General features: G+C 35.5%; 1 protein-coding gene across 1 annotated transcript; it reads left to right on the top strand.

The window, feature by feature from the left end:
* Positions 1-6,967: 6,967 nt before the first annotated feature.
* Positions 6,968-11,399, top strand: LOC116254680 (protein-tyrosine-phosphatase PTP1-like). Its single transcript, XM_050077771.1, has 8 exons — positions 6,968-7,257; positions 8,563-8,621; positions 9,177-9,259; positions 9,394-9,474; positions 9,840-9,974; positions 10,673-10,803; positions 10,914-11,118; positions 11,373-11,399. The coding sequence occupies exons 1-8, from the start codon at positions 6,968-6,970 to the stop codon at positions 11,397-11,399; spliced, it is 1,011 nt and encodes a 336-aa protein (XP_049933728.1).
* Positions 11,400-13,126: the final 1,727 nt, after the last annotated feature.

Below are 13,126 nucleotides of genomic sequence, written 5' to 3'. Positions count from 1 at the left end.
TCGTTATGTTTGGCTCAAGACGAGCTTGTTGCTTAGGGGACATCAAATGAAAAAAAATTAATTTATTCTCTTTGGTAGCCGACCCAATTCTTATTTATATTGTTAAGAATTAGGGAAGTCTCCTTGTTGATCCTTCGACGACCAGTCAGTCAAGTTCCGACTGGGTGACTGATTCCTTGCACTCAAGAAGTTGGACGCAAGTGTTTGACGTTTTCATGATCGTCAGAAAAAATGAGATGGTAGCCGTGGATGCCATTGGAATTGCTTTACTGATCACATAGTGTGCAATCGTTGTGCCAAATGGATGTGGAATTCACACACTGCGTGGTAAAAGCTGAACCGTTCCTGGTGACAGCTAAAGACCAGAGGTTGTTCTTCGAGAACTTTTAACTCATATTAGGTGTCAACCAATCAGATTTGGATTCCACATCTCAAAAAACCGTATAAAAAAAATGAAAAAGAACTTGACCTCCGATTAGAACTATATAAAAAATAAGATATGAGAAAAATTGGACATCCGATTAAAAATTCGGATCAGATTTGAATGTATCTGATTCCGTTTAGATAATGAATTTAGATATCTGATTCAGATATGATAAACAATTTTGTGCAACTGAAAAATTCAAATATGAGTTCAAATCTGACTGTATAGATATATGGAAAAGCGAATATGAGAAAGTGTATCCCGTTCGAATCTGATCCGTTGACATCTTTATATCCAAGTTATCATACAAATTTTTTATATTGGTTTTGAAAAACTAGGAAACTTTTTTCATTCCATTAGTAGATAGTCACTTAGGGGTCGTTGGGTAGTTGGATCACTTTGTGAGTATTTTTGAGGTAGGTTCTTTCAACCATCATGCCATTTATGTCCTTAACATCATTTTTCTACTATATTGACATATGCATAGACTGCAATTTACCTAAATATCGTAAGATAGAGACAGGTGAATTGATGACCAACTGCAGGCAGTTTATTATAAAAGAAGTCCAACACTGGTTTTCTAAATATCGTATTACATCATAATAATAACAACCACCAATTTCTACCTAAACGCCGGTGTTGTACAATTACTATAGTATATTAATACTAACATTGTGCAATTGCATGCAGTAGTACGACCAATAGATGTTTTAGACAAGGCTTGCTTAAAGTTACACGTACGAAGTTACTATTGACTAGTCAAATCTCCAATAGCTAATAGCATCTTCTAGAATTTGACGTCATGGAATTACTGGAGCACAACAGTGTAGTTGATACAATGGTATAATGTTAATACAGTGTCGATATTGAACGTGAGTGCTAAACAGTGATTCCTTTTGGAGTCGTTTGGTAGTTCCAACAGTCTGTGAGTGTGGTGTTCCATGATAATAATACTAACAATGAGCAATTACTATAGTTCAAGTACGGTCAATAGATTCTTAGACAAGGTTTGCTTAACGTTACAGATATGTAGTTGCTATTGACTAATCAAGTCTCCAATAGCCAACACCATCGTATAAAATTTGACGCAATGCAATTACTATAGATACAATGGTATAATGGTACAGAGTCATGATGTTATATTGAAGACAAATTTTAAACAGTGATTCCTTTTGGGGTAATTTGGTTGTTAGAAAAATAAGTAAGTTTTTCATGAATCTATATCAAAGTTTGGAGTAGATTCATTAAATGCTAGAACTAGGTGTCTATGAATCTACCCAAACCTTTGAATCGGATGAAACACACACAAAATATTCAATTTCTCAAACTACCCCATTAACTTACATGTATGTCATCACTAACTGGTGTACAAACATTTCAATTTGTTTATCGGAATCGTACATATCCATACGAATATGAAGGAGAGTAGAGTAGGAAGTGTTGCCTAGGAGTAGGTCGCTACTAGAGGTCGAATAAGTCAAGAAGGTGGAGGCAGGGGCAGAACCAGAAATTTTTCATTGAAGGCGCTGAACTATAGCTTCAAAATTTTAACAGAAGTCAAAATATAATTCTTCAAAATTTTTATATAGGTTAAACTAAATTTGTTACAATTTTAAAAATCTGAGGTGGGGCAATGGCCCATCACCCCCTACCTCCACCCCTGTATGGAGGAGATTAGAGAGAGGAGTTGCTGCATATGATATGCATCCGTAGAAATAAAGACCCAAGAAAATTTTCTGAAATAATTGTGGGTGTGCAAAAATAAGCTAGAGAGATACGTGAAATAGAATTTTTGTCATGGAAATAAGGCAGGGGCATTTATGGAATGTATATTTTTATTTGCCATGTCTCGGCGGGGCATTTGTGAAATGCCATCTTCTTGTTTATTATAAGCATCAGTACCTTTGGACTCACACAAGAACAGGTTGCTAATAGAGGTTGGATGCTTAAAGGGGATTGATCCAATAGAGTAGACAGAGGAGCGAATGCAATTGATATGCATTTGTTAAAATCATCAAAATAAATAACTTGCATTTATTAGGGTGAGGGGAAGGTTATCCCGCCATCCAAATGAGGGACGAAGGTCTCTGTTTCTTTCTTTCTTTCCTTTTCTTTTTTTCTCTTTTTCTCTCTCCCTCCCCAGACAACCTTTTTCAGTTGCCCTAAGGGTTCAGAACTGCATCGATATTGGGCGACGAGACAACCTCCTTGCATGTAGAGCCAATCGGTTAGCAATAGAAACCTGTGTTAATGTTACTTTATTTACTTGTTAAATTTAAATTATAGCCTTTATTAGTTTATTTTAATAGGTCAAAAGTAGACCCTAAGAAAGATTTGTTTGTGTAAGAATGAGAGAAATATGCTTATTATGTTATTGCCTATTGACGTACCAAGAGAGAGAGAGCATATTATATTATGGTGAACATGTGAGCAAGAGAGAGAGAGAGAGGAAATATGGGGAAGAGGGAGAGCCAATCCACTTTCAAAATGGTACCTCTAATCCCAAGCTCAACATTTCTCAATATCATCAATATAGCATCCCCCAAGTTTTGAATTGCGAGTTTGGTTATCACATCCCCCAAGAAAGAGAGGTATTTCAAATGTCCTACAGGTTGTTAGGGGTTACAACTGGGCAAGCAAAACACTAAAAAGGAAGCCAAAATTATACATCATGGCAACAACCAGCATACACTCAACCCTTGGTATGGGCGAGCCCTTCCATGGATCATCAATAAAGATACATCAAATAAATTATCCAACTTCATTTTCCTAATATCCAGCTGCACGTCTCGGAAAACAATATCATTACTATTGAACCAAACCATGACAAATAATCGGCACCTTCATAGTTCTTTTTCCTTCGAAGGATAGAGCTAGAAATTATTTTTTTTAAAGGCCACATAGTATCTTCAAGATTTATAAAATAATATTTTTCAAAGAACAAATTAAAATTTTTTAAAAATATCAATATAATTTATGGTTCCACGCATGTTCCCTTAAAGACCGTTTGATTGAAAAAACAACTATTCTTTAAGACACTTGCCCTTAGAACAAGTGTCCTAAGAACGAAGAGTCATTGTCCATATTGATAAGGTGTAATTCTGTTCAATGTTTGTTTATAACAATGACAAAACTTTTTCAACTTGTCTTGCCCACTGTTTGTTTAAATAATTAGACGGACAAGTTCCACACATGTTTTGCATTTTTCTATCTTTATATATATATATATATACGTATATATATATATAAAGACAAAGGAAAATATTTTGGAAAACATATTGAAAAGACAAACACTGTCTTGCTTTTTCTCTCTATACACATGAGAGACTTAAAATCAATATATAATAAAAAACTAATAAAATATGTAAAAAAAACATCAAAGCTAACAAAAAGTACTCTCTCTCTCTTTCTATCTCTACAAATGCAAACAACCTAAAATATACTAACCAACAAAATATTTTTTTTGTCTTTTCTCATTTTTCTTTTCTCTCTCTTTCTTTCTCTCTCTCTCCACTTGTAAATGACATAAAATCTATATATTATAAAAGAAAACATCATCTAATTAAAAATAACAAAAAGACATAACTGAAGAGTAAACTTTCAATTTGTTAGATACAAACCATACAAAAATGTTTAGATACAAGTTTCTAGAAACAACCAAATGTATATCACGATAGTTATATGACTAAAGAGAAAACTGTCATATTCTTCAATGAAGTTCATCACTTGAAAATGATGATGATTCACATGTAATCAAAACAACCACCAACAATCATAAAATAATGCTAGTCCATTGCCTGTTCACCTTGGTCCTTGCATTTCAACAACAATTTATGTGAATATTATTGATAATACAGTATACACTAATAAGAAAAAACATATAAAAATAAGCTTGACATTGACAATAAACTAACATCGGAATAAATTGCCATTTCACTATAATATATTTATAAAAATGTCAATAACAATTCATAAACAAAACCACAATCACTATACACGTTGCCAACTTTCAAAAATAATTTTAAAACTTCAAAATTACTATCATATAAGAAATTATAAATCATATAACCAATTATAAATCATATAACTTATTTAAGATTCAAAACTCACCTTGAGGTAATTGTAAAGGATAATGTTCATCATCAAATGCACCATATAACACTTTAGCATATGTTGTGTTCCTTCCCAACCACCAAGAACATAATGAAAGTGCATATCGAAGCCTACAATAGCAAGGACATTATACTATTGAAAACCTTTTTTTGTTTATCCAACGACATTGATTCTCTCTTCACAAGTACATAGGAATGTTGGTTCCATCTATTGCTTCCAAACCATCCTATCATTAGAAATATTAATTGTAAAAAAACATTAGTTAACAAATTAAACTTTGCATGTTTAAATACCTTAAAGTATGAGTAAAAGCGTGCCTTCATCACATTGCCCCATATATTCATGAGCAATGAAACATAATTCTTGTAAAACCAAATTAAAATATATGTTGACTGTGTCTTCTAAATGTTGAAAATCATACTAAATTCTTTGATTTCCTGAATCATGCCCCATAGTCAGCAAAAACATTGCAATTTGTTCTTCAATTGATATATGACGTGAATCATTTAGTAATCTTCTAACTCGAAATATCTCACAGAATCTTATATAGGTTTCTTGTTCCATTCACAGAAGATCATAAGAGTACCGTGGGTGATCATAAATACAATCATAGACAAATAGTTGACCAACATTTCTCCTACGATGGAGCATGACCATATGTCATGGTTGTCTCATGCAAATAAGTACAACAACTATTGCCACTTGAAAAATAATCATTTCTTGCACACGAGTTCCCATTTTTTGTATTACACATAAGAAATCAATAACAAATGATCCATAAACTTAATGAATAAAAAAATTACCATAAAGTCAACTTACATAAAACATGCTAATGATAACCTAAATTAATAAAACATATTAACTCAACCAACGTAAAGAAGTATACTAAAAAATGAACTAGCATAAATATATTAACTCAATTACTCACTATAGATGCTTAATCAAAATTGTACACAGACATTTAATTTTTTCATGCAACCACTCAGTCTTCAACTATGGTAGAAAACAAAGGTGTGTAGTCACATGATGTGAATTTGACACAAATCTATCACTTTCAAACAAGTAGATGAATCAATTTCACTATTTTTGAATAACTCTAATACAATGTCACTGGCTTGTTTTGTTAAATGATATGGAGTAGCATCATTAAAAGCATACTTCTTCAGTTAGACTACTTATCACATCACAAATAGAAGCATCCTGGATGACTTTCTTTTATTACGTGTTCCCCTTGATGATGAAGGTTGGTCGCCTAATGAGTTACTCATGGGGTCATCAAAATTATTTGCTTAAAATACTTTCTCATCTAATAGAGTAATGAGTGAAACTTCCGCTGATGATATTGGTATATTTGAATATACATTTCTATGGTTATCCATCGCAATAGATTTATCTCATATTTTTATTGAATGCTCATAAAATTTTCAAGTAGATAGCCTTATGTATTTTTTTTATTTGGATGTCTTTTTACATGCTCATCCCACACATGCTTGTGAGTCAAGACCATCTTATAGTCTACATCCCCTCCAAATCTACTAGCATTAAAATTTCTCCTATAACAGTTGGTTTAGCACAGTTTAATTTGTTTTAATTTTTTTTACTGTATATTCTTCACCATATTTTTTCTTATCATCAATATCTCAGGTTGCTTCATAGCTACATCTCTTAATCATCCATTAACTTTCATGTCAGGAATATGAGATTATTTTAATAAACAATCAAACAAAAATTGTTCTTGCTCATCATCCCACACTAGTCTGTCTTTGTCTTTTTCAATTATACTTTTGCTGTCTACCATCACTATATAAATTTAACAATGCATGTATTAGAAAAAAATAAGTGCATTACCCCAAAACAAAACAAGTAATCATCATCAATAAAGAACGATCTAGTTGGTCGAACACATTTTCTTAAATGTGGAGGAAGGAAGCTTCAATTATATTTGTGAATGGTATGTCATGTCAGGCATTAGGTGAACATCCTGCAGCAGGAAACAGAGAGCCATATATATATATATATATATGGCTCTCTGTTTCTCTCTCTCTCTTAAATATTTCTATAAAAACCATGGGAGACACCAAAGACGCCCTCTCTCTCAAGTCTGGTGGAACCCCTCTCCTCTCCCCTCCTCCCTCAAGCATCACCATGGACAGCAGCCTCCCTGCTAAGTCCTTTCTCTTCTTCACGCTCTTCCTCTTCATCACCACCACCACCAGCGTTGCCGCTGCTAAGTATCCCGGTCGCCCATCACCAAGGCCAAGGCTGCCGAGCAAAGACAAGGTGACCCGCCTCCGCTTCTACTGGCACGACGTGCTGAGCGGCAAACACCCCACCAGCGTCACCATTGTGCAGAGCCCCTCCGCCCTTAATTCTTCCACCGGCTTCGGCCAAGTCCAGATGATGGACAACCTTTTGACAGAGGGGCCGCAGATGACGTCAAAGCAGGTGGGAAGGTGCCAGGGGATCTACGCGTTGGAGGGGCAGCAGGTTCTGGCGCTGTTGATGGCCATGAACGTAGTGTTCACGGATGGGAGGTATAACGGCAGCACCCTCAGCATCATGGGCCGGAACCCGGTGCTTGGCAAGGTGAGGGAGATACCGGTTATCAGCGGCACCGGCGCCTTCCGGATGGCCCGCGGCTATGCCATAATCAGGACGCTTTGGGTCGACAGCAAAACCCGCGATGCCACCGTGCAGTACGATGTGGTCGTAGTGCACCGGTGAGTAAGCCGGCCGGCAGGGCTGTTGGTCTTCCGGAGCCATGGCTGTTAGAACCTTGGTGCTCCCACCAATGCTAGTAATTTCAACGTGTAATGGCTCGTTTTAGCCGATTTATAAATTATAATCGTATCGGCATACGGTCGACCAGAAATTAATTGTGCTTACAGGAGGTTGAATCGGTTTATATAGACCGATACAACTATGTATTAATTAATATTTTAATAAAAACAATCAAAACTAATTCTTCCCTTTCTCTCTCTCTCCTTCGGTCAAGGAAGCACAGGATAATCGATGGTCGTAGCAATACCTGTTTTTATGAAAACGCAAGAAATCTATATGGTAGGCTTATATATGTGTTGTTTGTATAGATAGACTCAATTTGTGACCTAACAAGTCTACGTATGTATCATTTCATTTAATATGGATTATTTGTTGTAAATCTACTTATCTTTTGATAATTGTGTTATTAGTTTCTCGCTTTTATTTTTTCATCATTTTTAATTTTTTAAAAGTTTTTAAAATTTACCATATTTTTTTTCTTTTTTTCAAGATTGCGTATTATACTTGAAAAAAAACCTTACCGCTTAAAACTCAAAAATATTATTTGTGACTATGATATATATGTCCTCATGTATCCCTGTACACCCCTTTCCTCTCACACACACACACACATATATATATATATATATATATATAAGATTTTGAATACAAACAAAACAATATATAATGTTTTATTAAACTAAGTCATCGGAGAATCTTGCCGGAAAGTCTTGACTACAGAGAACAAGAAGAGCCCTTCAGTTTCTGTGGTATACTCTTCATTTTCATCTTATGTACACAATTATTTGATAAAAAAAATTATTTAGTAGACAAGAATGGGGTTGGACAGTTTTGACCAAGTCCAAAAAAAGACAAATATGGCCATGGGTGTGTAGACCAAACCCAACATAGGTCTGACGATTTCTAGGAGTGTACAGATACCCATACATGTGTAGCCACTGGTACCTCACCCAAATGGAGGTAACCGTGTCAGATTGACCATAAGTTGCTAAACAATATATAATACCACTTGAACCAGCAATATAGTCATCTGCAAAATGAAGCTGCTGAAGATGCTGATGAAGCTACTATTAGAAGATTTATGTGGCTTAATGTCTTTTACAAGTCACGACATAAACAAAATTACGTTTGTATCTCAAATTATGCTATTTTCATAGTTCATATGTAGCTCAGGAATACAAGAACATAGCATAATTTGCACAAAAGATAAAAATGCAAATAGTTAATGAATAAATCATACCCAGGTGTGTCCCCATACCCATGTATGGTTACATTGCCATACTGGTAGTCCACTGTTTCCCAGGTACCCCATGTGACTTAGCCTCAAACTATACTCTGCATCCATATTGTCAAATTTGCGATGTCTGAAGCCATACTGCTGTACCTGAATCCGCACTTGTACTCCCATCCATGTGATTTAGGTTCTAAAATTGTGACAACCATTGGTATCTTAGTTCTTTGCTTCTCACATGTGTTTATCTTTTCATACAGATCATGCATGTTTTTCTGTCTTGGACTGACATTCTGTAGGAAAAGTGTTTGATGATTGGATAAATGGCTGGAAGGAGATCCTATATTTCTTTCGTAAAGGTTTCAATAGTGAATAATTTACCTACTTTCTTCTGATGATGTCCGTTTATAGGCTAGCAGGTTGAGAAAGAGTGCGATGCAGAGGACATGCAAGGTTGCTCTTGAAATTGCCAATTCAGAAAAAAACCGTTATATAGACGTTTTAACATGAGAAGATTATAGGCTTATAGCATTTTTGCAACCAGCAAGAAAGCAAATTTCCTTGGCTGGGTATCATTAGATTTTGTCTTTCTATGTCTTTTGATTGACTGGCATTTGCTTGTTCCAGTTGATGATTCAAGAGTTGTTCTTGACTCAAGTAACGATAACAAGTTGATGGGAAATGGATATATCAATGCAAGCTTCATCAGGGTATATGTTTATATATTTCTTCTCTTTGGCTAGCATTGTACCAGTTAAATCTAGCTCAGAGTATATTGTTCCTCTCAATGCAATATGACTTTTGATCTGCCTATTTCTTTTGACTTCTATGACTTGCCATGCAGCCTGCATCTGGTGGGAACCTTTCTTGCTTTATAGCTACACAAGGTCCTTTACCAGAAACTGTTGAGGATTTCTGGGAAATGGTAATCCAGTGCCATGCCCCTGTGGTTGTTATGCTCACTGACTGGTTGATAATTACAAGGTACTTCATTTTGTGTCCTAATAACCGATAAGAGTTGGTTTCAGTTTCATTGATATTGTAGATTTTTTTTTTTAATGCTTAATGCATCATGACCATCGCGGAAAGTGTCTAGAAACTTAAGCTACAATTTACCTTGGATGTGAAAATATTATCCTGATCAACCTTCATATGTAGAGAGAGAAAATGTTCCTTCTAAGAATGTGAAAAATAAATGTTCCTTTTAGGGGTGATTAAGATACTTGTGGTTTTGTTATTGAGAGTCTGGATGGTTGATCTTTTGTTGTTTTAACTACTTTTGTTTTGCAGGTGGTGAAGTGTGGTGACTATTTCCATCCTGAGGAAGGTTCTAGGCAATTTGGGAAGATTTGTGTCACCACAAAGCATATGAAGATATGTGTTACTTCCTTAGTGTTGCGCTACATGGAGGTCAATAATCAAGAGGTGAGAGGCAAGGGGAACAAGGGGAGCGAGTTATTTCAAATGAGTGTAGGCACTGGGTGCAGCTTCTCCATTTTATATATATGGTTAAATTAGACCCGATGTTTCACAATTCTAACAACTGACTTCTTTGTCTCTCTCTCATCACTTCTTACTAAATCACATTTATTCAGAGAAGGGTAATAGACCAAGAAAGTCAGGATTGGTGATAGTCTTTATCTAGTGTTCTGCATACATTTGTTTGTTGTGTGAGTGTGAGATGATCTTATATTAGTGAGTGTTTTCTGAAAAGGAATATGTCACTCTTTGAGTAGCACTAAAGATTTGCTATTTATATAATGAAAGGTGAGAGACTTCTGTCTCTTTCCTATATTACTGTTTCCCGTCAAAGATTGTTCAAGTTTTAAGTGTCCTACAATTATTTTTCATTGTCTTGTTTTTTGAGTTAACTATTCATTTATTTAGTACTTGTCTAACTATTATTTTTTTCTCGGTAGTCATGTGGACAGCTTGTTTGGTATCTCATTCCTTTACTATGAATCTGATTTTATTTTCGATTTGAATAACTAATGCAAAGTAAACACATCAGGCCTCCGCATATGCTCATGCAAAATTCTGCACTGTGAATTTGTTGATGTGTAAGATAACTTGTTTGGTAAGGACATGTAGCCTGTTTCTTTCTTTTGTTCCATTCTTTGCAGTCAAATGCTGCGCCGCTTCCTGTACTGTATTTGCAGTATCCTCATTGGCCTAATCATGGAGAGCCTGTTGATACTCGAGCTGTTCGTTATCATCTTCCTGGAGAGCTGGGTCCTTTGGTTGTGCATTGCAGGTTTAATTTGCGTCATAACTGGAAGATGCTGGTTTTTATCTAGGTGCTATCAGTTACTTGCATACACTAAGCCTTTTTTCATTTGACTTATTTACCCTGTGCTAGTATAGGAAGGACCGTGCATTTTGTACCATCCTTCACACAATCCAACTGACTGGTTACATGTCAGCCGTTGATCTTGACAAAACAATCATTGGGTTCAGATCACAGCGAATTGGAATGGTCCAGACAAAGGTAAAAGCTTACGTGAACTATTCTTTTCTCAGTGTGTTCTCCGAGTTGTTTGTGAGAGGTGCATACTTGAGTTTCATCCTGGTTAGTAACTTAATATTGTCTTCTTAATGTGTCTGATCCACTAAATTATTCATTTCTGCACGAAGTCAACTGGGGTTTCTTGTTTGCAAAAGGATACATCCACCCAAAGAAACTCAAATGAATTGAATGTCTATTAAATTAATTTTTCACATCATCACTAGATTAGTAATCGTGAGGCGCACATCAATAAATCTTGTTGACCTGTACCTGCTTCTAGTTTTGCCAAATTGGTTGAATTTGCCACCTGCATACAGGTTTATATCCTCTCGGACAAGCTATAGATCATGGCCTTGGTAAACTATTGCCTCACCAATTAGCTAATCAGATGAGAGCCCCTCCTCGGGTGGATTCCTCCTTTTGCTACTTAGCCTACGAGGTATTGACAGTTGTTTCCAGCTGTTGTCCCCCTCCCAAGGACAGGTTTTTATTCCCCAGTTCCCGTCTGACTTACATGTGTTAAGCATGCCGCCAGCGTTTTAGGTGCTCCAGTGCAATTTCTCGATTAGATGATTCATTTCTGTGGTCTGTGGTCTATTATGAAGAGTACACTTGAACAGTATTTATGCCGATTTTGGGCTTTTTATTTAAGATTTTTTTTTTTAAATATCACAAGTGTATGCTGCATACCTTTTTCATGGGGTAAAACAGCAACCTGTTAACAGCATGGTATATGTGTTCAATAGTAAAATTTGTTTTTATCGGCTTTGTTATTAATATCTGTTTGGCTTCGAAAACATGGAAAATATTTTAGTGAGTTCCTAGGCTAAATGTGTTCCACGTGTGAAGAGAGTTTCTGTAGCTCTAACTGATTGTTACTTCACCTAGATTAAGATAACCATCATCTATCGTTTTGTCTTTTCTTCGTGCATTTGGTGAAACTTTCTTTTACTAACCTGATTTTCCTAGCATTTCTTCTTTGTTTTTTGATGTGGAAATTTTTTGCACTTTTGTCTATAGTATGTTTGGATGGAATTTAATAATTTTCATTGCTTACAACAACAAAGTCTGTTTTTTGGCATATAAATGGACTACTCATCCCATTGGCGATACTCTTACATCACCATTTATTTTTGGGGAAGAGAATGAGACGGATAAAATCCAGATGTTTGTCCAAATTCATTTTTACTTCATTCATTGTTGTTAGTGTTAGAATAATTTTTCTGTTGTACCTGCTTTTGCATGTTGTTCTGCACAATCATGGTTTACACAAAAACGTAAAGTTGATAGTTTACTACTTGAAAACTTAGAGTCAGAGATATCGTGATATTTTCGCAAATCTAGCGATATTTACGAGAAAATCAAATAAAACCAAAAAAGAAGAAAAATCACCAAAAATGAAAATGCTGCGATTTTATCATGTTCTTTTCCAGAGATTTTAATAATTTTTGATTTTTTATTGCTTTTGAAATTTTTTGAAAATTACCGAGATTTTGCCAAGATTGTTCTAAGAAGAAGAACTTCGTGGATAGATACCTTAGAAAAAAACTTGCCGAGCTTTTTCAGAGAACGATATTTGTGGTGATGCTTGAAACACGTTTGTGGTTCCAAAATGAAGAATGACATGCCGAGATGTGTCCACTGCAGATGAATAAGGATTGGCATCCATTGTAGCTTTTGAAGGTTGAATTGATTCTTTGTTACAACATTTTTTATGAAAAAACCCCCTGATTGATTGATAGCTGCTTGAAGGATCAGATGATAGGGTAAATATCTTTTGAAGAGACCATAAATATTTGAAATTTTGATGAAGTCGTTAGCTTACTGTTGACGAGCTTCCAAAATTTATGGAGGGCAAGTCTTCCTTCTTTTCTTTGTTCTCTGCCAGAAAAACCATGGAGGAATCTTTTGGATGTGCAAGATTTTATTTTGACAGGTCTAGGTCACAACTACAAGTGGTGGTCACCTATGTCATATGGGTGCTTCAAGTAAACTACCATAACCCAGTTGGATGTGCACTTGGTGTGGGTGCAAACAAGGTGCTTTGGTCTAACTCTCAATGAGTGATGGC

The sequence above is a fragment of the Nymphaea colorata genome, chromosome 1 (assembly GCF_008831285.2).
Source record: "Nymphaea colorata isolate Beijing-Zhang1983 chromosome 1, ASM883128v2, whole genome shotgun sequence".
Taxonomy (NCBI): domain Eukaryota; kingdom Viridiplantae; phylum Streptophyta; class Magnoliopsida; order Nymphaeales; family Nymphaeaceae; genus Nymphaea; species Nymphaea colorata.
Note: the sequence above shows the minus strand (reverse complement) of the source record. Positions and strands in the feature narration are given on the sequence as shown.